Source organism: Numida meleagris, chromosome 1, assembly GCF_002078875.1.
Source record: "Numida meleagris isolate 19003 breed g44 Domestic line chromosome 1, NumMel1.0, whole genome shotgun sequence".
Taxonomy (NCBI): domain Eukaryota; kingdom Metazoa; phylum Chordata; class Aves; order Galliformes; family Numididae; genus Numida; species Numida meleagris.
Genome location: NC_034409.1, coordinates 91,236,227 through 91,263,726, shown reverse-complemented (window position 1 = coordinate 91,263,726; position 27,500 = coordinate 91,236,227). Strand labels below are relative to the sequence as shown.

General features: G+C 38.0%; 1 protein-coding gene across 1 annotated transcript in view; it reads left to right on the top strand.

Moving 5' to 3' along the window:
• CADM2 (cell adhesion molecule 2) overlaps nucleotides 1-27,500 on the top strand; it is a gene marked incomplete in the record, with an annotated part of 648,988 nt that overhangs the window by 604,894 nt on the left and 16,594 nt on the right. The window contains 1 exon segment of the mRNA XM_021402877.1: nucleotides 25,754-25,879. Coding sequence (XP_021258552.1) covers nucleotides 25,754-25,879 — 126 coding nt within the window.

The window sequence follows — 27,500 nt, the reverse complement described above, 5'->3', positions numbered from 1 at the left end:
ACTTGAAATTTATTTATTTTTCTAACTCATTCCTTACATACTGAGACAAATGGAAAAAAATTTAGGTTTTTTGGTATGTTTGCTTGTTTTTCTTAGCACTCAGTCTGTGCTATTACAGATAAATAATTTTCACAATAAGTTTACAGCATTTATATTGTTATACACATCAAGCAGTTACTCTACTTATTTTATGTAACACTTCACAACTTCGATAAGGTGTGAATTTTAAGATAAGACCCAATTTCTGTCTGAAGTGTCCACAAAACCCACTTGAAAGTAAGAAAAAGTAACAGGACTTCAAATTTGTGCTTGTTTTCAGAATGTGTATCTGAACATCTGCAGTAACATTGTAGATAATGCTAAATATTCCTGATACTAGGCAGCAGTAGTATAACTTCATTTTTATATTAGAAATTTAAAATAAATTAAAAATATGTGCTCACATGCTGAGCAGTCCCTGTTCCCATTTCATAGATCATTTATGTAGCATGAGTGCATCACAAAAATACGTTATTACCTGTCAATTCACATAGCCTTTGAAATCACTATTCCATACTGATAGTTTCATCATTTTCAATGCAAGAGTATTTAAAGGAATCTACCAGATATTACCCTTATTTTTCCTTCACATATAGAGGGGAAAATCACCCCTACCCTCCAGCACAGTAGTGTTGGTTTTTTTGCATACGACTTGTAAAAGAGCTTGAGAAATTTTAGGAATGTGAATAGCACAAAAGATTTCCATTTGTTACACGAAGTGGTTCTGATTGTCCTGCTCTACATTGCACTGGTGCGGCCTCACCTTGAGTATTGTGTGCAGTTTGGGGCACCACAGTGCAAAAATGAGATAAAACTATTAGCGAGCATCTGAGGGAGGTCTATGAAAATGGGGCAGGGTAAGGCATATGAGGAGTAGCTGAGGTCTCCTGGTTGGTTCAGCACAGAGCAGGAGGAGCTGAGGGGAGGCCTCATGGTGGCCTGCAGCCCATCGCAAGGGGAGCGGAGGGGCAGCATTGAGCTCTGCTCTCTGGTGACAGCAACAGGGCCCGAGGGAATGGCATGGAGCTGTGTCATGGGCAGCTAGGGGATAGAGACAGGTTCTGCACCAGAGGGCGGTGGGCATGGCACAGGCTGCCCAGCGCAGTGGGCATGGCCCCAAGTGCCAGAGTTCAGGGAGCTCTTGGGTACTGCTCTCAGACATAGGGTTTGGATTTCGGGTGGTCATGCGTGGCGCTGGGAGTCGGTGATCCTTGTGGGAACCTTCCATCTTGGGATATTCTATGATTCTCTGATTCTTCAATGATTTTAATTATTTCAGTACCAAAAGTCATAGTTGCCTCCAGTGCCATCAGTGTTGATGTTTGACGTGTTGTGCTCTTTGCTGTGCTTTGTCTTCCACTTTTCCTGGGAGAGAAAGGGTGATTGCTTAGCAGAGGGAGGAGGAGGAAGAGCGGGATGGGGCTGTGCAGGGAGAGACTTCACCAGAAGGCTGACTGTTGTCGGCATGGGGCTTCCAAGTAATTTAGAGATTTTGTGGAGTCATAACGTGCAGTTGCAGAAATATCGAATGAAAATTATGCAATAAATAAATGCAAGCACTGCTAGAAAATAACTGTACAGACCTGTACAGTGAATGTAAGGTCCAAGTTAGCTGGTGATGATACTTCGTAAGGAGGACTTGAAGGCATTGTAGCCAGTTGTTTGAAAACACATCAGGACTCAGTGACCACACCACAAGGTGAGTAGAATGTGGGCACAGAAGGAGTAGAAAGACAAACAGCAGTCATTGCTGATGTTGCATCAAATCTTAAGTGGCGCATCTTACAGTGTGCCTTACATGGTTAATGCTGCGCCTCCGCATCTGACATACTGCATGAAGTTCTGGTTATCTGCCATCAAGAAGATCTGATAGGAATGAAAAAGAGAAAGTGAGAAGGATGACTGCTGTTTGAAAATGGTTTCTGTGTTAGGAAAGATTAAACAGACTAGCAGTCTTCAGCTTGGAAATGAGATAGCTGGAAGGGGAGATGGTAGAGGTTCATAAATTAGAAATGACATGAAAAAAGTGAATGATATGAATACAGTCACCAATGCAGAAAGTTTCTAGACCATGGACTCAGAAAATGGCTGGGTGAACAAGGGAACTTTATGTATTGTATTTTTCATCTGAATATAAAGGAAACTTGGCTAGACAGTGTTGTTTTCTGATCTACTGCAGCCATTCCTATGTTATAAGACCTTTGTGCACAGGAAAGAAATGCAAACATCATATTGATTATCATTTAGATGAACAAAAGCATACCAATTACAAACCGTAGTTTTAATTATTTTTAAAAGTAGCTGTTAAATCACACTGTACCTTTATATCTATTAGACTATTCACTAAGATATCCTTTGATGACTAGACTATTTTCTGATGCAGTGTGAATAAAAGTAAGTTGGAATATATTCATTTCAAAACATCTTCATGCAATATGAGAACATTTTGTTTTTCCTGCCTTCTGTGGATCTAGCTGTACCTGGGAAACGTGCCTGTGATTTTAGGGCATTGTTTGCAAGGAACTCAAAACCAAAACCATTGCTTTCTTATGGTCTGAGAAAAGAAAAAGCAGTTATATTTTCAGTTTGAGTTTGTCTGACAATTAATTAGTAAAGGCAAATTGTTTAAGGTACTGTACAATGTTCCAAAGGATTATTGTTATATGGTTACATTTACCCACCCCTGTAGAATTTAAAGCCTAGGAGAGGGTTGACTCTGAAGGCTTTTGGAAAACAGAAAATCCTGGAACTCTTTGCCATTATTTTTTTTTTAAGGTTCCTCAGTGTATTTTAATTAGACTTCAATGCTGAAAATGTAAAAGTAAATGGGCAACTTATTATGCGTGTACTCGTATAACAGTAAAGTACTTCATGGTTTCCTGGGCAATGCCTTTGAATAAAGTGGGTTTTTTTTTACTGTTACAGAATTTGCATGTTTTACCCCTGAATCTGAGATTTTATTTGCAAGCGCAGTAAAAGTCTAATCATCATGAGAGAGACAGAGGTGGTCGAGAGTACGGCTCAATTGCACCATTATTGCTGTGAATAATTGTGATGTAGCATGTCTTAACAAAATGAATTACAAATTTAGACTTCTTATTGCCAAGTCCTACAATTTCAATGGAATTATACAATCATAAAAAACAAGTTAAAAGTTTTCCTCCTTCCTAATAACACAAATACACGTTACAGATGAAAAGGGCATTTACTCATTCTACTATATAATTTTCTTTGGTAAGAAAAAAATCATACTGTTACACAGAGCATGCTGATCAGTTTTGACTTTCACTGCTCTAAAGGAAATAATAATGGTTTTCCATTTGAGGTCTGTATGTCTTCAATACCATGCATTGGTAAAGAAGCATGTTATGGGGGGTTCAAGGTTGTAATAGCAGTAGTTATCCCACAATTAACCAAACAGTAAGGAAAGCCAGAAAGCCGTATTTTGTACATGGTAGAAATACAGAAATAAAATGTATGGAGAGGGTTACAAATTCACGTATGGTACAGATTTATATATTTATATGAACACGGAGTACATTATGGGTATTCATACATATGCAGTATTTTTTCCCACCAAAAATCCCCATGTTTCTATACCCAGAAGTTATAAAATCCACAAGTCAAGCCATAAAAAATGTGATCTTATATAGTGAACAAAAGTTAATAATTCATTTGCTTTTTTCCTTTTTTTCTAATTTGTCTTTTTGGTTTGGTTTGGTTGGGAAAAGGAGCTATGTAGTTAGAGACTCTTCTTTAAAGAGTTCTTCTTCTCTTTAGAGACTCTGGCCATTTTCCTTCTGATGATGTGTGTAAAATTCAGGCTGATTTCATGTTCAGGAGTGCTTCTTGGAAGACCATATAATAAAACTATTTTATGACAGCTCTGCTGCTCATTGAAAGTTAGAGAAATCACACAGAAAAGGTGATGCTTTTCAGACCCGAGACGCATCCACAAAGCTCTTACAGCTTATTGCTTCTAATGACTGAGTGCTTGAAATTGGTACCCAGGTCAAGCTGTATTCTGGTACTTTCCACAAAGAGCAAGGAGAGGTATGTTCCTCTCTAGGTCTCAAGTTGTACCCCCTACTACAGAACAGCAATGTATTTGTTGTTTGTTCTTGTTATTAGCATGCTATTTTTCTGTTTCTGCTTTTACTGAAGTGCTGGATATTAAACTCTATCTGCTAAGAAGGCACATATCCTGTGCAGTCCACCATACTCCCAGGAGAATGTACAGTTAATTCACATGCAGTCATGAATCAGAAGCAGCAGCTCTTAGCCCTGAAAATTGTAGAGCAGCTGCATTTTACTCTCCTTAGTCAATACTCTCCTGTTTATGAGTGAATGAAGAATCACTGGAAAGAACTAGAGCGTCATCGTCAGGTAGAAGTGAATAATTTGTGTAGACATTTTCAACAGAATGACCTGTTTCTACAAACCCTGAACAGGCTCTTTGCTTCTACAAATCACTGAAGGTTGTCAAATAACAGTAGCTTACAGTGCCTGAGCCCTGTGAGGGTAACCTAGTAACTTCATGTATGAAATACTGTGCATGGTACATTGAATAGGTGGGGAAATATTCAGGGTTGGGTTGTTCTGGAGCCGAGATGAGTGGGCAAGGAAGGCACTGAGCTGCTTCCTGACCTATCCATTATGTATGTCCTAATTATGTCTTCTTTTGCTAAAGAAAAAAAAAATTGATACCACAGATTAATACAGTGCTACAATTGGAATAATACATAAGATGCATTAAGTATGTCAAGAAGTATATAGTGGCATGTTACCACAGTTCTTTTCCACTAGTTAAGTTCAGAGGAGTCTCTTCCCCATATAGATATTCAATCGATTGAACCAAATATGCACTCTAAAGGCATATTTTTGTTTGCAGTGGGAATGTTAAAGTTTAATTTCAGCAGAGTCTCTTGCCTGCTTCAGGCAGAGATTGGAATCCTGGCTTGGTACCAGCAACTTGAAAAGAATTTGATGCCTATACAAATATGCATAATGGCAGTCTTAATCATTAGGAATTATGTTATTTTTCTGTTTCTCCAGTAATGCTTCATAATGAATCAAAATGAGCTAGATGGTTCACTAGTAGTTTGAATACTAATTAAATGGAGACCTTCAGCAGCTTGTGACCACTTCTAATGCTTCTAATTTCTCTGTGTTTATATTTTTGCTTATCAGTGAGGCTTGTGTTGTAGAAAACCTCAGCATAGCAGAGAAATCTTAATTTCATTCTCTTTTTTTCCCTTTTTTAAAGTCAAGCTTCCAAATCTACGGTAAACTTCCTACTCAGACATTAGTGCAACTCAGAGTATGCCGACAGGGTTTTCATCTCCCTGAAGCAGGGATTCAGAATATTAAACTGTTCAGAGTAGGATTTACAAGGATTTTACCTGCCTAGCTGCCCCAGCATTTTCTCACTTCTTTTCTTCAGTTTTGCTCCAATGGACAGAAAATGAGGTTCTTTGAAAACAAAAGGAATTCAGCAACAATAAAGCAATGAACTAACTGGGGGGAAAGAAAAGGGAAAAAAGAATCCTAAATTATGTATTGTTTGTGATCTGTTTTTTTTTTGTTAATCATACTACTAGAGCATTGACTAGTATCCTGGCTTGAATAATTGGGAAAACATGCCAAATATGAAGCAGAACCTATAAGCTCAGTTGTGCCCTAGCTGTTTTCACTGTTATTACTGATGAGCAGGGAAAACCTCAGCTCTGGTTCCCTACTAAGAGGAGGCAACACTTGCAGCATGGGGAAGGGACCCAGCATTTTGCATGCTAAGGAATCAAGAACATTTCCTAAAGCCCAGTCTCTCCTTTAGTAGCATGCATACAGAAAACAAAACAAACACAGAGATGTTCAAGGAGGTAATGCGATAAGAATAGAAAAGGATAGAAGTGCAATCCAAGGATGTATCTTAATCCCTAGCATTATTTCATTAATTTCTTATAATTTTTTAAAAATCATGTGTAAAGTGACAGGATTTGGAGAAAGCAAGCACAAGATTAGATTATAACACTAATTCGAACTTCCTTGACTGATGGAGACAAATGTAAATGAAACATAAATCTGGCACTCTAACTCCTGCTATGAGGAATAACAGCAATCACTAAGAAAAGAGCAGATTCATTATTCTTTTAAGGAATCTCTGAAAATCTGCCTTTCCTTTCTCCATCCCTACTACATGCACAGAACAAGTACATCCAGTACTTATTTATGGTACTGGTAATTTCATCTGAAGACAGAATAACCCTTTCCACTGAATTTTAAAGCATTCTGTTATGTAGGAAGATCCACAAATCAGAGTGTGTGGATGTATCTCTATCAGTGAACATTGTTTAATAACAAAGTAAATGAATGGGAAAAATTGAAAGAATGGGCTTTATGCCCATAGGGCAGATTCTTTGTTCCTTTTTCCATACTTTCCATTCTGTTCTATTTCTTAAAATTTCTTAAAATATATTATCCATGTCTTTGTATATATGCACATAAAGCTGTAAAGAATGACATACCTTTGCTTTTTCTAAAATTTCCACATTCTGCATAATATGTCTTTCCTTATAATTGATTTTCAAGTTTGTTTAAAATGTTTCACAAGGTGTAACCTACTGAAATGAGTCATCTAGTTTTCAGGATGTTCTGGGAATAAAGGGTTCCAGTATAATTTAGGTGTAAAAACACTATTAAAATGTTAGTACTGAAATATCTCTCCCTAAATATGTTCAAAATGACATCTGATTTTTTTTTATTTAAAGGAACAGTTCAACTCACCATCAATTACACTCAGCTCATTATGTTTTGTTATAATTATCAGTCCTTTTATGTCTTAGGTCTTTCTTACAGCTCTTTGGAAGACTGTTTTGGTTTTGATCCACAGCTGCTTATTTCACACAGGTTCTACCACAAAAAGGGAGATCTGATACCGAAATGCTGCTGTCAGCTACGCAAAGCAAGCACAGCCACCATTTTTTATGCTTCCTCAGAAGTTGCATATGAGACATTTCAAAGTGTTGTACTGGAGCGTTTCACAACATTCATTTTGTTCTCTTTTAACAGCCTCTGAGTTTGAATTTTTGATGTGGCATGGATCCCTTACACATTGTTGCTTCTTTGAGGGACGGTACTCTGAAGTTCCTATACTGTGTGCTATTTCACTCAAGGAACCCTATCCATATTACTGCTGGCATAAGAAGCGGTGGAATAATTTGAAGTCAGATTCTTTTCTGTATTCTTTTCTATGCATGAATCTATGGACTAACCAGATCAAGTTTTTTTAATATTCTGTTTTACATGTCAGCATGTTAAAATAGGATTTCTGTAACAGCTGATTATAAAGCTTGTCTGATCTCTAAAAAATCCTGTGTATAAAAAATAAAACAGATCTTGCACCAAAATATGCAATTTGAAATGCTAGATATTATCATTCCTGAAATTCTGCTGCTTGAGCATGGCCACTAGGTTTGTACCAGCACAACAGCTGTTATTCCCTGTCAGGCTACACCTACTTCCTCAAGTTTGTTTTCTGCTCTGTGATGAGGTACCAACTTCCATTAAAGATTACGGACTTGACTCAGAAAATGTTCTTAATGATATACTTAAATATACTGCAGATCAGGAAATAAGCATGTGTATGAGATAAATACTTGTTCAGTACTTTTTAGAGTGGATTCTGTATTCATTGTATTAGGAGGGAAAACACAAAGAAAGTCCCAGAAGTAGTCTGTATCGGCCAAGAAACATCTGTCTGCCAACAACGATTAGTAGTAGTTTTAAGTTGTTTAAAATATTTTAAAACTTGAAATGTGCATGGTGTCTAATGGGAAACAGACTCCTCAGATCCTTGAGTAAAGCAAGCATGAAGCATACCCAATGTCAGACTGTTTGTGGTTAAGCCTGTGATGAGTGACTCAGTCATGACAGCATTTTTTTAAAGGGTTGGCTGGCATGGTTCTTCACAGACATAATGGAAAATTAAAACCATTGCTTTCTCTGGGCAGGTTTTGTTTTTGGGTTTTTTTCAGGAAAGGTTGAATAACTCAATTTCTTCTCTCTGAATCTGATCTGTGAAATTACAGAAATCTGGCTAAAAAATCCTAGAGTAATTTGTCTGATTATCACTGCACAGGTAAATGAAGTTTGAAAGAACAAATGTGTTAGCTAGGACAAACTTAAGCAACATCAGATAATGCAATATACATTTAACTGTCTTCATAGCTCCTATAGATTTGCTTTTAAGAAGTAGAAAATAAATTCAGCAAAATATCAGTGCTTAACAAAAAAACTTTACAAGATTTCATGTGCGCAGTTTTTTTATATATTCTCATAAAAATTTAAACAGTGTATAAAATTAATCAATGAACTATAAATTACTATCATATGATGCTAAAAAATGAGTTGTTTAAACTAAATAATCATGAACATAACTAATATATCCTATCCACTAAATTCAAATGTGCATAAAGGTAGTATGTTCTAATCAACCAGAGTGCCAAAATTCCCCATCTCTGAAGAGACAAGAGATGTGTTTGTGTGCATACATATACACAAGTATATTTGTTATATATATTAATATATATATTAATTAAGCCTTTGCATTTAATTTAATGTATAGTTAGAAGTCAAACTGATCATTACAGAAAGCTGCAGCATACTTTATCATGTCTTTTGTATATGATGTATTCAAATATGACATTCCAGTTCATTCACAGAAAAGGTACCGTTGAAGAACTATCCAGTTAAAAGTAGTTTGTGTCTCGTTAGGAGTGCCTAAACATTTTGACCATGCCCAAGGCCAGTCCACAGAGTTTGCTGGTGAGCATACACTTGCTCATGCATGAAAGAAAGAGGAGACAAGGGGGGTGCCACTGCATCTGTCTTATGAGTTTTTTGCACAGGAGCAACTTGCCCTTGTAGAGGCACCAAGTCAACAGAGAACCAGGCCAAAGAAGAGGCAGTCTGATACTCAGTGCTTGCTATTAGGTAGCAGGCTACAAAAGAGGAGGTCATTGCTGACCTGGGCATTTCAAACAGTTCTTTCAGCATAATAACTCGTGTATTCACTCTACCTATGCTCCAAGCCAGTTCCAATCAAATGTGGTATTTTCCTAAATCAAGGACACAAACCGTACCTCTCCGATAACATGCCTGTCAGCTTCTGGGGTTTTGACTTCATTTGTGTCTCATAGTGCAAAGGTAGAGTCTCACAGTATGAGGATGGTTTCACCCTCTTTCATGCTTGCCAGAATTGTATTTATTTTAACATTCAGAGAATCAATTACAGAATGGCTTGGGTTGGAAGGAGCCTTGAAGCCCACCCAGCCACAACTCCCTGCCATGGGCAGAGCTGCCCGCCACCAGCTCAGGCTGCCCAGGGCCCCATCCAGCCCAGCCTTGAGCGCCTCCAGGGATGGGGCACCACAGCTTCTCTGGGCAGCCTCTGCCAGTGCCTCACTGCCCTCTGAGTAAAGAATTTCCACCTAACATCTAACCTAAATATCCCCTAATATTCCCTGTTAACCTCAATAGCCCCAGTGAAACATGATGGTTCTGCTACTCTTCATGTTGCATCTTGAATAAAATTGTCTGTGCTTAGTGCAATTTGATTTGAATACAATGTTTTCAAGTGTGTATTTAACATTCTTGAAGTAAAACAAATCATTTGAGCCCTGAGGCAACGTAAGCTAGAGACACCTACTTTGTGAATTTGAAACAACTTTATGACGGAAGCAGGTACCCAGATGATCAGTTCAGCCAAAGCAGTGGCGCCTCTAGGCATCGACGATACAGCACGTTAGTTATCCAAGGACGTGTTTGTCAGGGACACATTTTTCTCACTGTCCTTTAGATGGTTTAAGTTATGCCTTTGTGATCATTATTTCAAGACTTTGTTGCTCAAAGTTGTCCTAAGATGCATTAAAGATATTTAAATATGCATCTGGATCTCATCCAATAATTTAAATCATTTAAATATGCATCTCATCCAATCATGGATTGCACAATAACATTGAAAAGAAAAAACACAAGCAGTCTCATGGAAGTTACTGCTAGGATAACAGGAACATCTGCTTAACTTCCAAAGCAATAGCAGGAAATAGCAATAACATAGTAGCAAGACAGTAGCGGGATTTATGCAGTTTGCTAGTTGCGCTTTTAAATTACCCTTTTGATGAAGGTGTATATGAGCTTCTTTCAAGAAAATATAATGCTAGTGAAGGATGATGGTAGAGCTGTGTAGGGCAGAAGACCCAGAAAACTCTTAGAAGTACAGGTAAATATTGCGATATTCTGACTCTGGCAGATTTTTTTGAGAGATTTTCCTCTCCTGGAGTCAAATTACCAAAGAGGACAGGACTGTGGTAAGCAGGAGGAAAAGAGATGCTGGATGCACTCCAGAATGTTTTCCCACCGAATCTGGGGGCATTTGGGGAGTGGGAGAATTTTTGCAGCAGGATTTAATCTCCCAGGTTTCTGAAGAAGATTGGGACCATGTATTTAGTTGTCATGTTGTTAGATGAGGGCTTCAGTGTGGTAGCCCCACCTCTGAATCCCTGCCGTGTTTGGGGCCTACAGTATTCTTTGAAAGATGCATTCTCAGTGTTATTACACAGAGATAAGCTGCAGTATATTTTTATCTATGAAATGTTTTGTGCATTGAATATCAAGTCTGACAGGCTGAAAAGCAATTTCTCTGGTTGCTGGTTCTTACCCCCTGCTATTACAGAGAAACAACACCATCCAGAGCTTTACTTGCATAACAATTTCTCTAGTGAGTAAAGAGGTACCAGAGATTTCAAATGAATTGACCTTGCTATAAATAAACCAAGCTATACCTGGGAAAAGCAGAATCACACTAGTTTTGCCAGGTTGGCCATAAAACTGAAATCCTCGAACTAAAATTACAGCAGTTGCCAAAGAAAGCTGAAATGTCAGTTCATTTCTTTGCAAAACTAACCTCTCTGTAATTGTAAACATAATTTAATGGAAAGTCCATTGGAAGAATGTGGAGATCTTTGACATTCTTATTATGTATAATGCTTTGTAAAACATTATCTGAAATGATCCAGTATGGAATATTTTTTTCAGAAAGGCTTTTGTGACCCTGTTTTAGAGAAAAAGAATAAATCTTGTCCCAAGAAAAATAAATTGTTAGGGGAAGACAAGGCCCTTTATGTCACAGAGGGCTTTTCTCTGCCAACACAGACCTCCTTTCTATGTTATCATTTCTAAGAGTTTACATGAATACTTGCTCCTTTATGCGAGTGTGTCAATTACTAGAAGGCAGGAGGAAAGTAATTGGAGAGCCTCTTCAGTTTTTGACAGTATGGATATAAAACTGATGGCAACAATGTGAAACAATACAGAGAGAACAGAATATCTTAAAGCAATAATAAAATGTTAGCATCCATCTGCAGGTTGCTAGTTTGATATTAACTCTGTGCTCATATTAAGATGCAGAAATATAGAAAAGCTCTTTATCAATTTATTTAATTTTTTTTTTTTCATGTAGTTTTAGTAGCTTGTCACTCATTTCTTAGAGTCTTAGAATAACATACAGTAGAGGGGTCTTCTTGAGATCATTTGGTCCAAGCCAAGCTTAGATGTACATTGGGTTGTTCAGGGCCTCCTTCATGTGAGTTTTGTGTACATCCAGGTTTGGAGACCACACAGACCCAGTTTGTGAACCTCCTTGTGGTGAAAAAGTTTATTAATATCTACTTGGAATTTATCTCAATCTTCTGAGTAGCAGCTGATAATGTTTCCTCCTTTAGCTTTCTCTATTAAAGCTGAACAAAGGTCACTCACACACTGTGGACTCCAGACTCCAGCGACCATAGTGAGCCTTACTTTCTTAACTGCAGACAGCCACTAATTAGCTTACATCTGCAGGGGCTGAGTTTGGTGCTCTCTTTTATTTTCGTGTATCAGGATTTCACATATGTGAAATATATTATAGCAACTTCTATATTTGCAGAGCCTTGGTAATATTTGAAATAATACTAGTTTATAGCAGCATGAAGATTCAACTACATAAACCCTATGGCAGCAATGAAAGACACAAACGTCCTTTGAAATATCTAACATGTTGGCACGCTTGAACAATTACTGCGATTATTAAGAGAAATTACTGTATCTGCAAATGTGCAATTTTAAAACAATGACATTGTATGACATTTCATTGTGATTGTTTTGATAGCTTTTTGTTGCTCAGTTATCACAGAAATGGTAGAATTAGCTTATAATACCATTCATTGAAATCTTGACAGTTAGATGCTAGATGCTCACTTCATTTAATTTTAAATTTACAAAACGTATTGCTGAATTTGATTGACATAATGGTAATGGAATTAACCTTTAAATATTCCCTAAGATTTTAAGAATTTGGTGTAACTAAATATAAAGAAGTTCTAACCATGATTTTCTAAGTTTGACTATATTGCATAAATTATTGGTACTGATGAAATATTGGGTATTATTTGGATGAAAAAGCAAACTGAAGCCAGGAGACTGTAGCTGTCCATTTTTCTAAACAGTAGTTCTCCACTACACTCTTGTTGCTGACTTGCAATTTCATTGATTCTAGTGCTAAAATGAGACAACTTTTCCCATTAAATTCAATATTTTTTGTGAAATCAGGGGTTCATTCATGTCTGTTTAACAGCATGTAACAACATCTCTAATTTTTCTGTTTGTTCCCATAATCTGGAATTTGATTCATACTGTTTCTGGCTTATTCCCATATTTGTATTTATTTCTTTTCTTCATCAATTACCTGGTGTGAATCACATCTAGAAATGTATTTGTGTAAGGTTATCCTGTTCAGTCTCAGCGCTTAGAAATAGAGATCCAGCCATTAACTTCTGCATTATGGCAACGTGTAATAATAGATGCTTGATTTCCTTTTATCTCAAGATAAAAATGTATCCAACAGAAGCTTAGTAAAAACTAAAGCCATGAAAATACATTTCAAATGTTTCAAAATATAGGATTTCGCTTCTAAGGCTAGGTCAAGTACCTGCCTTATCACTACTACTGCAGTACCTCAAAATCATTCTTTGTTCTGTGAGTCATTCTATGAGTCAAAATCATTCTTTCTTCTTTGAGTCTCAAGTTATTTCAGGGAAATGGAGGCACAGCTAAAGAAAACACTTTGCCAAAGCTTGTGCAAATTATTTGTTGCACAGCAAGGATTTAAATCTGGATTTTCACGCTTATCACTGGAAAAATAAACCTCCCTCTTGAAGTGCACCACCAGTAGGTGTTCTGGAGGGACAGCTCACCAGCCTGAGCAGGCTGCACAATCAGCAGGTTGATGAAGCCTAACATGTCATGAGTCGCTGAACTGCATGCCATTAAAAAAGAAAACAAATACCAACTTTCCACCTTAAGTACTGAAAGACATTTTGCAGGAGCAGGTCTCATGCTGCCTGCTTGGCCCAGGTGGCATGAGAAGGGCTTTGATGAGACGCTGCTGCCAGCAAGGGGCTCTCTGATTAGGGGCTGCCCAGCACCACAGGCTGGAGGCCACAGCTGAGCCAGGCCCAGCTGTCCTGGTGGCAGAGAGAGGCTGTCGCGAATTCGTGAATCTCACCTCTGCAGGAGGAGGAGCAGCTTGCTGAAGTTTTAAAGTTCTTATATTTAAAGTTTTATACTTAAATGCAAAGGGTTTATACCTGCTTGACCTTTCAGAATGAATCTCTGGTTCTCAGTGGCATGTATTGTCTGCTAGTTTCATATCAACAATGAGATTGTTACAGGTGTTAGCGAGATGGTCGTAACGAATATTTTGCTGACTGCACCGAGTAGGTCATAATGATCAGAATCACATTTGTAGGAGTGCATCTTTGTTTTTCATCAGTTTAAGCTTAAAGAATGCTTCAGAGAGGAACATTGTGTCCCTGGCATGGATGTAATGTAAAGGGAAAAGATGACAAAAAAAGGAAGGAAGGGAAGAAGGAAAGAGACAATGAAAAGCTGCCAGCGAATGACATTTGGGAGAGTCATGCTAGACCCAGCTTTGTTTGGAACCTTCTTGTTTTCATTCATATCCTGTGTTTGTGCTTTCGTAGAGTGAGGACTAAGTTCTTAGAGACCTTTTGAGAGGAAATGGCATTTAGTGAACCACTTCAGTTAAATAGAATTGGATGCTGAGTGATGTAGGCTAATGAGACAATTCAGAGTGAAAGGAAAGTCTCATGCAGTTCAAATAGAATGTGAACCAAACAGGAAAAATTAAGCAAAGTTACTTCTCAGAGTCATCAAATAGGAGATAAGGAGAATGTTTCTAGAGCCAAAAATACTAGGAGGTGCTTACTAGGCTCATGAATGCTTCCAAGTATTTTTTTCCAGATAAGTGGCTGGAGGAAAATCAGTTTTTACCACTGTGGTGTGAAAGTGCTGTCCTTTTAAGAGATATAGAGAAACAAGTTGTTCTTCTGGACTTTACAACAACAATTTGAAGGGCCAGAGCTGTCCTTGGTAGACAGTCTTTGTTTTACAGTGTCCTGGTACTCTTAGTGGGCAGAATGGATGTTCAATGAGGACAAGCATAATCCTGCTGGCAAGAAATACCCATAGTTTGACTAGTGGTGAGGATTTTTCTTTTAAGTTAAGCAATGATGTTTTCAATTCTGAATTAATTTTTTTGTTCTTCTGAGAGTTGTAAACCTCAAGGAGGTGTAAGTCATAAGAATGAACAGACGTTCGTACCATAATTACATGCCCTATGAATATCTTGCCTGCTTTTTCCAGCCTTTCTTTCTTACCATAGTCTCTTTAAAAGGCTTTCAGTACTACAGTGATGGTTCTCCACACTCCAACTACAAGTGCAAGGAGAGGTGCACACTAAATGGAGAAATTGAAGTATTACTTTCAATTTTTCCCTTGAAAATTCTATTTCTTTGTTGGGTAGCTGCTTGAGATTTTCCTTATCAAAACCCCTGAAACTTGGAGTTTCTGTCTAGAAAGATAGAAAGAGGCCTCCATTTTGTCAACAGATGGCACATAATTTGAAGCTGTTGACGTATTTTGTTCTGCTTTTTAAAGTTCTCCTCAGGAACTGTTTCAGCACACCACTTACACTTATTTCCCCAGTTTCAGACTTTTTATGGCTTTTCAACATCAAGAGTCTAGCTCAGGCTGCTATTAAATTGGGTTTGCCATCTTCAAATAGTGTGAGCACAATTGCCATTTAGTAAAATAAACATGGCCCTATTATTTCTTAATGCCTTGCTTAACAACTTTAAGATTAGCCCATGTCTCCCATACTCCCAATAGGCAGCACTTAAGCAGTGAGTAATATTTCTGTCTGCCATAGTCAAGTAATCCCAAATGTAAGTAATTTACAGGATGGCATTTGGGACTGTTACAAGAGACATATTGTAATATGTCACTGAAAATCAGCCTGCCTTTGCACGTTTGATCAACAGCCAGATGGAGGCTTTTATCGCATTTATTTAATCTGAAATATACATAGTAATTACACTGGACCTCTGAATTTTTCAGTCCTTGTGGCTGTCTCCAGAGATGGTAGGAAATGAATCTGTCAGTTGTGTACTAGTGTGGATGTGACCCCCATGGTAGAATCCGGATGTACTGCAGCTAGCAGTGCTGACAACAGAGATTGTGAGTGCTGCTAGAAATGAACACATGCTGCTGAGTTCAAAAAATAGCCCCATAAACCAAAACTAGAGCAGCATAATTTTTTTATGAATACGAAAGTCCTTTAGGAAAGCAAAGACTGACCTTATTCATAGCAAATCCATTACCAATCAATGGCAGTAAGAGCAAACAATCTCTTACTAATAGCTGGATGGTATTTAACTTTAAGGCTTCTGAAAACAACAAAGTCTTAATGTTCCCAGGAGAAAATTTTGTTAAGAAATTGAATTCCATCAAGCATGTCATTATTAAATGAAGAAAATATTGTTGTTTCCATTAGTAGAGAGTTGGCATAAAGAATGGATGGCATTCAATTAAACCACAGGCAAAAATTCGAACAAATTGAAGATAGTTTTATTGCTTGGACAGAAACTTCACTAATGGAGGTTGCCGTTGTCCCAAAGAATTTACATAGGATTTTATGCTCTAATTAAAATGGCTATAAAAGATGCCTTAAATGTTAACAGGAGTACTCACCTTCCTCTCAATAATTTACTCTTCTTTTCTGTTACTCAGAATTACAATAGACTGTCTCTGCTAATAGTTCTCACCTCTTTATTTCTGAGATGAGCTGGGCCAGTCAACTGCTTCCCTTGGATCAGTTACCCTAACCACAAGTATGCCTGGCAAATCTTCTAGAGATATATTGACGGATAAAATATGCTATTAACTGCCAAAGAGGAAATTCTGTTGCAATTATTCATAGTGGGTAGTCTCAAGGCAGATTAAATTGCTCTTCAGCATGACTAAGGTGTCAGATTCTGGCTGTAAGTAGCTGGTTTACTGAGGTGTTTTGATGTCATTATAGCTTTATAATTATTCTAATCTGATTCAGTAAGGAAAACTTAGTATGACCAGCATAAAGTATTCATTTGAACAATAGGTTTTCTTCCAGCATAGAGTAAGTTTTAATTAGAGCTATTCTTCAATTAAATTAAAACTGCCTTTCTTGTTTTGAAAACTTTCCTGAATGGATTCAATACACCATACCTTGTGCAACTGTGAGGCCACTCATGCCTCTCTGTTCCCTATACAACCATGGATGTACTTTGCTAGCTTTAAGTCTGCTTCTCTGCCTTACTGGTGAGAAAGCCTTCTCTCTAGCTTCTGCCATTGGGAACAGCTTTGTCTCTATCTACGCTTTACTGAAGTTCTCCATTTGTTAAATGTCATTCCTTAACTTTCCTTAACTGAAAGTTTATCTTCCTTGCACTGCTTATCTGAGGTAGAGGGTTTTATTTGAGCTGTACAGTGGTACTGGTTAACACTGAAAAGCAATTTGTGAGGGAGTCTGTATGTAAGCATAAAAACAAAATGGCAAAAAAGTCATTGTGGAAAAGATTATACTTCTTTCCAGCAGGCTTGAGCTACTGGGACTTCCTCACAGTTAGCAGAATTACTTTCTTAAATGCTTTGAATTATCTTTAAGCAATCTCATCATAGTTCGTGATGTGTTGTTGTGGTGACAAGGCTTTGCTTTCTCATTGTCAGTGAAGGGTAAGACCAGAAGAGACCATACAGCAGCAAGAGCTACCTGAGCTCAGAACCTGCTGAGCATGCACGCTCGCTCCCCTTCCCACACAGACATTTATCTGCATGTTCTGCTTGGCAAGCTGAAATGTGTAGAAAGTGACCAAAAGCCACATCTATAAGGTACTACAAGAAAGAGAGCAGGAGAGTTCATTGGCATCTCCAGTCTCTGTGTTAATTAGGAAATTATTCATTATTTATATAGATAATTAACTTCTGGTGTCAAGAAAAGGAGTTGTGCAAACAGATACACACCCACTCCAGCTGGTGTCTGTCCTTTATTGTTGATGAAGAAAACAAAAAAGAGCAGGGATCCTCCTATGTTTATTGATGGAAAGTCATTAGAGGAAAGACGACACAAAATGCAGTTTTTCTCAGAAAATAGGAAGTCATGCATCTTGACTTTCTAAGTAGGGTTGGGTTTTTTTGTTGTTTTTTTTTTTTCGTGTCTAATAGGCTGTAGTTTCCAAACTTCAATCTGGTTTGCTTTGTTTGTGCAATGGAGGGAGACACTGAGCATTCTGGAACTTCAGAAGATGAAAATTAAAATGCTGGAAGCAGAGTTAATCCATCACCTGGCTGCTGTGCTGCAGCCTACATATAACTCACTCAGGAAGAGAGGCTTAACGGAGAAATTTTACAGTCATTTCTGCCAGTTTTCTGTTTCCCTACCTCCTCCTACTTCAGTAGCCAGCAGTTATAGCTGGACTGTCTGCAAGTATTTCTTCTGTTCATTATCCTCTACAGAAAGTAGGATGAAAGCAAAAATTTGCAGATATTTGTTTTTTTCTTTGTTTTTCTAAGACAAGGTCTGAAGCAATTAATGAGCTTATTGAAGGACAAAAATATAATGTTGTCAATAAGAGAAGTCTGTTGTGTGCTCTAATTAGAGGAACTGTTCCCTTCAGAAAACTGGAGCTTTTAAAGAACCACTAAAAAAGAAAAAAAAACCTTGAATATCTGTGTCAATGAAACAAAAGACAAGACAGAAAATCTGGAACAAGGCTCTAAGGACCCTAGAAAATATTAAACTTTTCATTTCTTAACTGGTGTAGATATACAGCTCTCTTATTAGCTCTGAAAAAAAAAAAAAGTGATAGATATACTTAATATTTTTATTTACCTTGGACAAGGGCTACTTACTTACAAATAGACATCAGAAGACTAGCAGGCCGGGCAGTGACTTTTTATCTCCACTGAAAGAAATCTTAGATTCATGAGAACAACATGAGCTCTCAAAAGGAGCTGTAGATTCAACTGTTGACACATTAGTGTGGGGCTCTTATCCTTCTGGGATGTGGGCTCTTCTTAATAGGAATGTATATATAATTCAATGCTGTGAGAAAAAAAAAAAAAAACACTTAGAGGCAAAATGTGCCAAATGTGCTGCTGCAGTAATACCAGAAGAAAAGGCTATCAATTCTTTTGAAGGTTTACAAGTAAGCAGAGTCTGTCTTCTGTATGGTTGATGATGTTCTCCTATTAAAATAGCAGTTTATATATGCTGCATATTAGCACTCTGTTTTGTTCTTCTTTGCTTCAGGCACTGAAGTAAAAGGAAGCCTGTCACATATTTTAAGTTCAAAACTGGTTAATAACAAAACACATTTTCAACAAATTTCACAACCAACCCCTTTGGGCAGCTACTCTTTGCAATTTAAATGAGGGTTTAGAAACTTTCCTTTCCTCCTTAACAATACTTTCACAAGTTTCAAGTACATGTATTTTAGTGGTTAGTGGCATATTACAAAATGAGATTAAAAGTACCTGTTTCAGCACTCCAGGCCAGGCAGGGAAAATTGAGCTGTGGGGTGCCCAAATGAAGATGCTAAAATGGGTAAAATTTCCTCACCAGCACTTATCACAGACGGCACCACAGCCACTATTCCAAAATCAAATACCTTGTCAGCTGTCAATCCAGACCTATCTACTATCCATATTTGTGAGTAAATCCCTACCTTAGTCTTTTTTTTTTTTTTTTTTGGTTGACTGACTTTTAAACTGAATTATCTAAATGCTACAGTGTGAGCTGACCGATTATGAAACAAGAAGGCACCTCAACAAGAGTTGAGGTGTTACAAATGTCTCCTAACGGTGTGAAAAACTTCAAAAGGGACCTGTGCTTTATTATATGCCAAAGAAATCACAATGGGGAGAAACCTTTATTGAAAAATTGATCTTGGGGCACAGATTTTGTATGAAGCTTTTTGTCTCTATTAGGGTTTTTCTAAAGGCATCCTTCCTGTAGGTTCTCTGATACCTAATGAGGTCTGAGCTCCTGTGGCAGCCTGTTCTGTCAGGATAGTTACAGGAAAACAATGATCTTGAGATCTATACTGTCTCTTAAAATTGGTCGTAATTGATCCATGGTTCCTAAGTAAGCAATTTGAAGAGAATGAAAGAGCATGATCACAAAAGCTCTCTTTCTTTAGGAAGCCAAGCTGTAATACGGCTTAGTGAAAGGGAATATTTCTAATTTAGCTTATATTCACTGGTGAGCTTCTCAAAACTCAAAAGGAAGAAGTAAAGTTCCCTATCCATTACTCACTTCCTGTAATTTTTAAAATTTTATTTCACAAAGGCACTTAAAAGTGCTTGTACATTTGGATGTGGTTCCTTGCAAGATTTTCTCCGGAAGCTTTCACTGGTATCCATGACACATTCTCACCCTACCCTCCCTCATTTGCAATAATTCAGCAGCTCTTCAAATAGGACAAAGTGGTTTTCTTTATGCTTTTTGGGTCTCCTCACCCCCAAATGCTCATTGCTTTACTTATCTGATTTTGGGCTAGGCCCTTTAAACAATGTCTCTGTCCAAAGTATGAATGCATTGCAAATTGTACTGGGAGTGATAACAAGCCCCCAAAATTGAGGAAAGAAGGAGGAATCGCTTGAAGAGATTTTGCTGCCACGTAAATTGTGACTTGGTGCTATACCCCAGGATCTCTTGCTGGAACAGTTCTATTTTGCCTAAGTAATGGATTATTCATGAAATCAGTAGAAGTGACTGTAGGTTGGTGGTTTCAGCACTTGTCAGAAATGGGGCATCCCTGATCTTTTCCCAGCCTTAAGGAACAGTTATTTTCAAATAACATCTATTTAATTCGTCTTCATTTTGTGAATGCTTTTTAAGCTCCAGAGCCAATTAGAGCCTTTATTTCCAATTTTTCTTTTAGTACAAATGGTCAAAACAAATAATTACTTTAGATCCCTCAAAGCTGGATATGTCATACTCAAAGAGATTTTTGTGTAACTTCTTTAGTTCAGCACCAGAGCCAAAAATTAAGCTTTATAATAAAGAGGACTACTTGAGCATATTCCCCAAAATATGCTACCATTTCAGCATACACGGCTCTTGTTCTCCCATTGCTTGGAAAAGGGTTACGTGACCCCTTCCTGCAGCCTGCTCCGTCAAGTCAACTGTGCATAAATAAGAAGGAAACTTATGCAGGAAGAAAATGAAATTAGATGAATAATTACAATATACTTTATGCAAAAGCATGAGAAACTGTTTCAGCATTTCTCTGCTTAACTAATGTGTGAAATCACATAAAAACATTCTACACTGAAACTTAGTCATTCAGTCAGAAAATGCACTTATCTCTTTATTTAATAGGTGTAAAGGCTTATGCAATGTGTTTCACTTCTTAATGAATGATCTATTACTTTCCTCTTACTCATTTTAAGTATGTTATCTCTGTAACTATGTGAACAAACAGTAATGGGTAAATCCCAGAAGCTGAAAATTTCACTGTATCAGCAATCAGTATTTTGAAGGTACTTCCTCAGTTTAGGACAGAAACAAACTAAAAAGACTTCTTGGCTTTGCTGTCATTGTCTTGCTGTAAGATTTCCTTAGTCCAATCAAATAGTGAAATAAACGGTAAAAGAACTGATCTTTGAAGATCTAGACTGATTAAGATCTTTGAATTTCTGTGTCTCAGGCCATTACTATTTTAGCTTATTGTGCTCATGCAGAAAAAACAGTCTAACAGGCTAATTCTTTTTTTTTTTCCCCCTGGATTATCAGTATTTATTGCATGGTTGCATAATTAAGATATTATTTACTAGACTTACATGTGTGGCAGGCTAAGACCAGGTAAAACTCATGAAAATAATAAAGGGCATCTAAAAATGTTCTGGTTTTTGAAAAGCAAACTGTGGAGTGGTCAAGCACCCAAATACTCGCTTAACAATTGCAGCAGCTCAAAAGGGAGTTGGTAATGAAAATGCCTAGAGCGCTTGGAAGATTGTATATAGTCACTGTATAAATATCGAAAATACAAAATGGCATATTTTGCAAACCCCTGTATTTCTGTCTTTCAGCTACAGTTCAGGAACATTTTGACATAGTAATTATTTATGAGATGGTAGATAGTCCCAGATCTATAATTCAGTCATGGGGCTTAGGTCATTTAATGAATGGCAAATGTATAGTGCATTACACAGCATGCATAATGTAGAACATATTTATATTTAATGCTAACATTATTTTTCGATGAGGAGAAAATTTCTATGAGAAGCACTTCCTGTTCATAGCATTGTTTATATTGTGCAGGTTTTCATTTTGCTATGAAAGAATGCTTGTTTTCCAAAAAAAATGTTGGCCTCTCCTGAGGATCTCTCTCCATTTCCTTCCCTTCCACCCATTCCTTCCTTTTATTTTTTCTTTTAAAAAGTAATTTTTTCAGCGGTAATAATCGTAGAATCATAGAATGGTTTGGGTTGGAAGGGACCTTTAAGATCATCTAGTTCCAACTCCCCTGCTATAGGCAGGGACACCTCCCACTAGACTAGGTTGCTCAAAGCCCCATCCAACCTGGCCTTGAACGCCTCCAGGGAGGGAGCATCCACAACCTCGTTTGGCATCCTGTTCTAGTGTCTCACCATCTTCACAGTAAAGAATTTATTCCTAATATCTAGTCTAAATCTACCCACTTCCAGTAAAAAAAACATTTTCTTTCATCCTGTCACTCCATGCCCTTATAAAAAGTCCCTCCCCAGCTTTCCTGTAGGCCCCCTGCAGGTACTGTAAGGCTGCTATAAGATCCTCCTGGAGCCTTCTCTTCTCCAGGCTGAAGAGCCACAACTGTCTCAGCCTGCCTTGTAGGAGAGGTGCTCCAGCCCTCTGATTATCTTTGTGGCCCTCCTCTGGACCCTCTCCAACAGCTCCATGTCCTTCTTGTGTTGTGGGCCTCAGAACTGGACATACTACTCCAGATGGAGTCTCATTAGAGCAGAGTAGAGGGGCAGAGTCATCTCCCTCAACCTGCTGGTCATGCTTCTCTTGATGCAACCCAGGATATAGTTGGCCTTTTGGACTGCAGGTGCACATTGCCAACGCATGTTGAGTCTTTCATCAACCAACATTCCCAAATCCTTCTCCTCAGGGCTGCTCTGAAGCCATTCTCCACCCAGCCTGTATCTGTGCTTGAGAGTGCCCTGACCCAGGTGCAGGACCTTGCACTTGCCCTTGTTGAACTTCATGAGGCTGGCATAGGCCTGTCCTGGTCCCTCTGCAGAGCATTCCTTCTCTCTGGCATGGCAACTGCACCACTCAGCTTGGTGTCATCTGCAAACTTGCTGAGGGTGCACTCAATCCCATTGTCCACGCCACCTACAAAGATGTTAAATAGCACTGGTCCCAGTATTGATCCCTGAGGAACACCACTCATTGCCAGTCTCCACTTGGACACTGAGCCATTGACTGCAACTCTCTGAGTGTGGCCATCCAGCCAATTCCGTATCCAGAAAGTGGTCCATCCATCAAATTTTTCTCCAATTTGGTGACCAGAATGTTGTGCGGGACAGTGTCAAACACTTTGCCCAAGTCCAGGTAGATGATGTCAGTTGCTCTTCCTTTATCCACTGACACCATAACTGCATCATAAAAGACCACCAAGTTTCTCAGGCATGACTTGCCCTTGATGAAGCCATGTTGGTTACCACCAATCACCTTGTCTTTATTTTCCATGAGCCTTAGTAGGGCCTTCAGGATTATCTGCTCCATGATCTTGCCAGGCACAGAGTGAGACTGACTGGCCTACAGTTCCCTGGCTCTTCTTTTTTTCGCTTCTTGACAATGGAAATAGTTCGTGCACAGTTTCTTTGTGAATAGATTTCTGTGACAATATTTATCAATATAATCTTACCAAGATTAAGAAACTTTACAGGCAGTACAATACTATTTTTCCATTCCAGTGAAAAACTAAAATTAAGGTTCAAAATGTCAACCTTTTGATATAGTAGAATCTCATTAATCTTCATCGCAAGTAGTCCACTGCATCAGGTATGTTAGAAGGAAGGACCTACATATTGGAAATCACTTAAAGATGAAAACACAGAGGTATATTCACCTCAATGTATTGTGATTACCATTATGCAACCATTTCTGTCTGTAGTGCTTATTAAAGCTCACTTAAGAGTGATATGTAAATCTGGGTATTGAGCTTGTACACTCAATCAGCTTTTCAAAAAATACCTCTTTACTACTACTATATTAGCAAGTATATAAGTATATCAGTGGGAAAACAAGTTCATCCTGCTCCTGTCCAGGTTCTGGGGAGGAGCATCTCCTGCAGGTTACATGCAGCACTTAGGGACATTGCTTCTCCTGAGTGCCAAAATTGGTGCTGCTTCTTGCTGCTGGGAGCAGGTTTACAGCAACTTTGCCACAGGCACCACAGAAGGAGGAATTTGCTAGATGGCTCAAGCAGGTTGAAAGTCCTATAGCAAGCTGTCACCTTCCATTTTCTCAAGTGAGTAAACACTGCCTTCTAAATGCTGTGGCTCTTGCAGGATAAGATTTCAGGCCTCCCGCTTTTCCCCACAAGCCTGCTGACACACAGAGATGAGGGTCCTTTTTGATCACCAAAATAGAGCCGATGGCCTTTTGTACTGATCCCCCCCCCCTCAACATGGTGAACCAGAATTTTCATGGGAATGGAGGAGGGGCAGGCACAGCAGACTTCGTTATGTGTTTCTAGCTTTCTTGAGGCCCCTAACTACTTTGCTGTCATGTCTGCAGAAGTGCTGTGGCCATTTTCCCCTAAGTCCTCTTAGCAGCTGGAGTTCTGAAGCCAGCAATAGGTGTGGAAGCCATGCCTCAGGGGTCCAGTGACTGTGAAGAGCAGAACGATATCTGTAACCATGGCCCATACTGCTCTGTGCTCCAGCAAACTTGGAGTTTCCATGTGGCTGACATTTTGCAGGAGAGGGGAAAGCGTGCTTCTTTCATTTCATCTAAATAATGCTATATTTATATACACTTGTGTGTATGTAGATATATAAATACATCTCACAATTAAACAGTGATCTTGGTCAGCAGAATGTAATTATGGTGTCACAGAATCACACTTCCTAAGCATTACCAGAGGCACTTTAATCATCTTTACAGGATAGCCTTCTTTTCTCTGTAAATATTTTTCCTGCCTTTCTGTTTTGCAAAAAGAAGTTGTTTGCAGACTATTTGTAGAATATAAATGGCTGCTACAAGGGAAATGCCCTTGAAACAGTGTGTGTAGACTGACAGCAACATAGAGAACATGCTAATAGCATCTTGAGAGAATTACTATTACCATGTAGCAGAGGCGCTTTCATCAAAACAGAAATCTTAACATGACTCTTCGATTGAATATTTTCTTCCTTTTGCATATTTCAGCTGACAGTGATTGCTCATTCGTTGTTCAGAAGTTCCAGAAAGTTACTCACCCCTAAATAGTGTCATTTCCCAGTGTTCTTTGCAACATTCATAAAGCACCAGCCAACAGAACAGACAAACAACCAGCACAGAAGGCTCAAATCTGACAGCATTCAAAGTAGCACCTGGTCCAGAGTTAGTAAAGTGGGCCTGCTAATACACTGTTGAATATATTATAGCTCGTTCAGTTTGGGCACTAATTGAGTATTCACAGTAAATTCTCAAACTGAGGCTTGAAAATGAATGATGATCTTTCAGGTTGCCCGATACCTTTATCTGACCAAATTCATGCAGACTCAGCCATGTGCAGAGGAACTTGGCAAGGCTGCACTTTATCTGCCTTTTTATTTCTGGTGCAATAGGATAGGAATGAGAGGAAGAGAATATATAAGGGTTCCCCACTGAGAATCAGGTCTATAAATTATGTATTATGCAGACACTATTCTGCTGATGCTATCTGATCCCCAATTCTCAGTTCCTTGTTTTTCCTTCTATAAATAGCTGTGGCCAGGTTTTCAGTTGTAAAATGACGAGGACAAAACCAGAAACCTTTCCCATTTAATAACCTCTGCCAAAGAAGAAGAAGGTAATATTTTTCATAACTGTGATGTCCTCAGGGCTTTGACAGTCTGGGAATACAAGCGGCGCTGTGTTGTTGATAAGATACGGGTAGTAAAAGTGGGAATAACCATGCTAAATACTAAAGAGGGAAATGCCCTACTTTCAGGATGGTCAGTGTAAAACTTGGTATTGTGTTTTTTTCCTGTCAGTTTTTGTCTGTGTAGGACCACTTTTGGTTTTTGTTTCTCCCTGTAGATCCAAATGCTTTGGCTGGACAGACCGGACCTGACCACGCTCTTATAGGAGGAATAGTGGCTGTAGTTGTCTTTGTAACGCTATGTTCTATAATTCTCCTTGGTCGATATCTGGCAAGACATAAAGGTAGGATAGATTTAGTGGAACTTCTGTCCCTTTTGGAAACAAGGCATGATTTCACCTGGGAATGCTTTTTTCTTTCACCTTCCACTACCTGCTGAATGATCTGGACAAGAAAGCTCCATTCACACTCTAATCATGAGTGAAGTCCCTGAATTTCTGTCCAGTTTTTCAGTGGACTAAGGCAAAGGATGTCTAGTTACATGTCCATGTCACGAATCAGTGATTTAGAGTGCCCCTCGGATTTATCCTGTAGCTCTAGACACTTGATTACATAATCTTGTAATATTGACTAGTATATCAATTCAACAGATGTATGTTTATATACATACTCAAGATTTTTCTTATGCTGATACTTTTAATATGCACTGAAAATATAATAATTTTAAATACTGATTGTGAAATTTTGGATCGGTAGCACTTCTGCTAATGGTCCCACCAGAATAAGAGTTTCATTCCTGGGTCAAGCTTTACTTTATGCAGAGGTTTCACCTTAAGAATTCTATTCCTTTCATTTTGAATCCCCACCACCAACAGAGATAAGAGGGATGGAGTGACACTGACTTCTGACTAAGCCTGTCTGTGATCCCATTTTGACCTAGTTAATTCCAAAATCATTTTGTGAGATTTAACCTCTGAATAGCTTGCAGACCAGTTGTTAAAACCCAGTTGATTTGCTTATCCCCACCAAAAAAAAAAGCCTAGAAAAAAGGATTAGTGTTGGTGTTAACTCATTAAATCATTTAGGTAGGATAATCATACGGCTAATGGACATCAGCTGATAGAAATAACATTTTAATTTGATTGGACCGTGTAGGGGAAAAATAAGCCAGTGGAAATGTGTCTCTTTTGTTTTTCATTTCTGAACAAAAGCATATGAATCTTATGCCAACATAAATTACACTTTTCACGATGGGGAAGGTGGTTGTTGAGGTCATTTTTTTTAATTCATTTCCAGATCATAGAAATATGTGACAGTATTATATGAATGGGTTTAGTTAGTGAAACTAACTCAGTTTTGTAATTCTTGGAAATGACTGTAATACAATTCAGTAAAATTAAAGTATAGGTAAGATCATGTGAAACAGAAGTACAAAAATAATGTGGTCTTTTTTTTTTTTTAAAGCACTTAGGAATATCTGAATCTTCAAAGTTGATATGATTTTTTGTGAATAGCTGTTCCATGAAATAACCAAGATCTTATCACTTATTCTGTAATTACAAAATATATTGCATACTACTGCAGTTAAATAAAGTGGTCTTTTCTTCAGATATTTCCTTTATTTACTATGAGCATATGTGAATTTGAGCATGTGAATTACCAGCATTAATACTACAGATATTTCATAGACAAAGTAGAAAGTTGAGCCTACCAATATCATACTAAAACTGCGTAGAAGTATTTGTCCATTCATGAAGCAATTGGAAGATTGTTAGAAATGTACTTCTTATAATACAATGTAAAGCTAAAAAAACCTAATCTTGTGTTTTTTTTTGTTTTTTTTTTTTTGTTTTTTGTTTTTTGTTTTTTGTTTTTTTTTTTTTTTTTTTTTTTTCTGTTGTACTGATTCCTACAGGAACATATTTAACAAATGAAGCAAAAGGAGCTGAAGATGCACCTGATGCC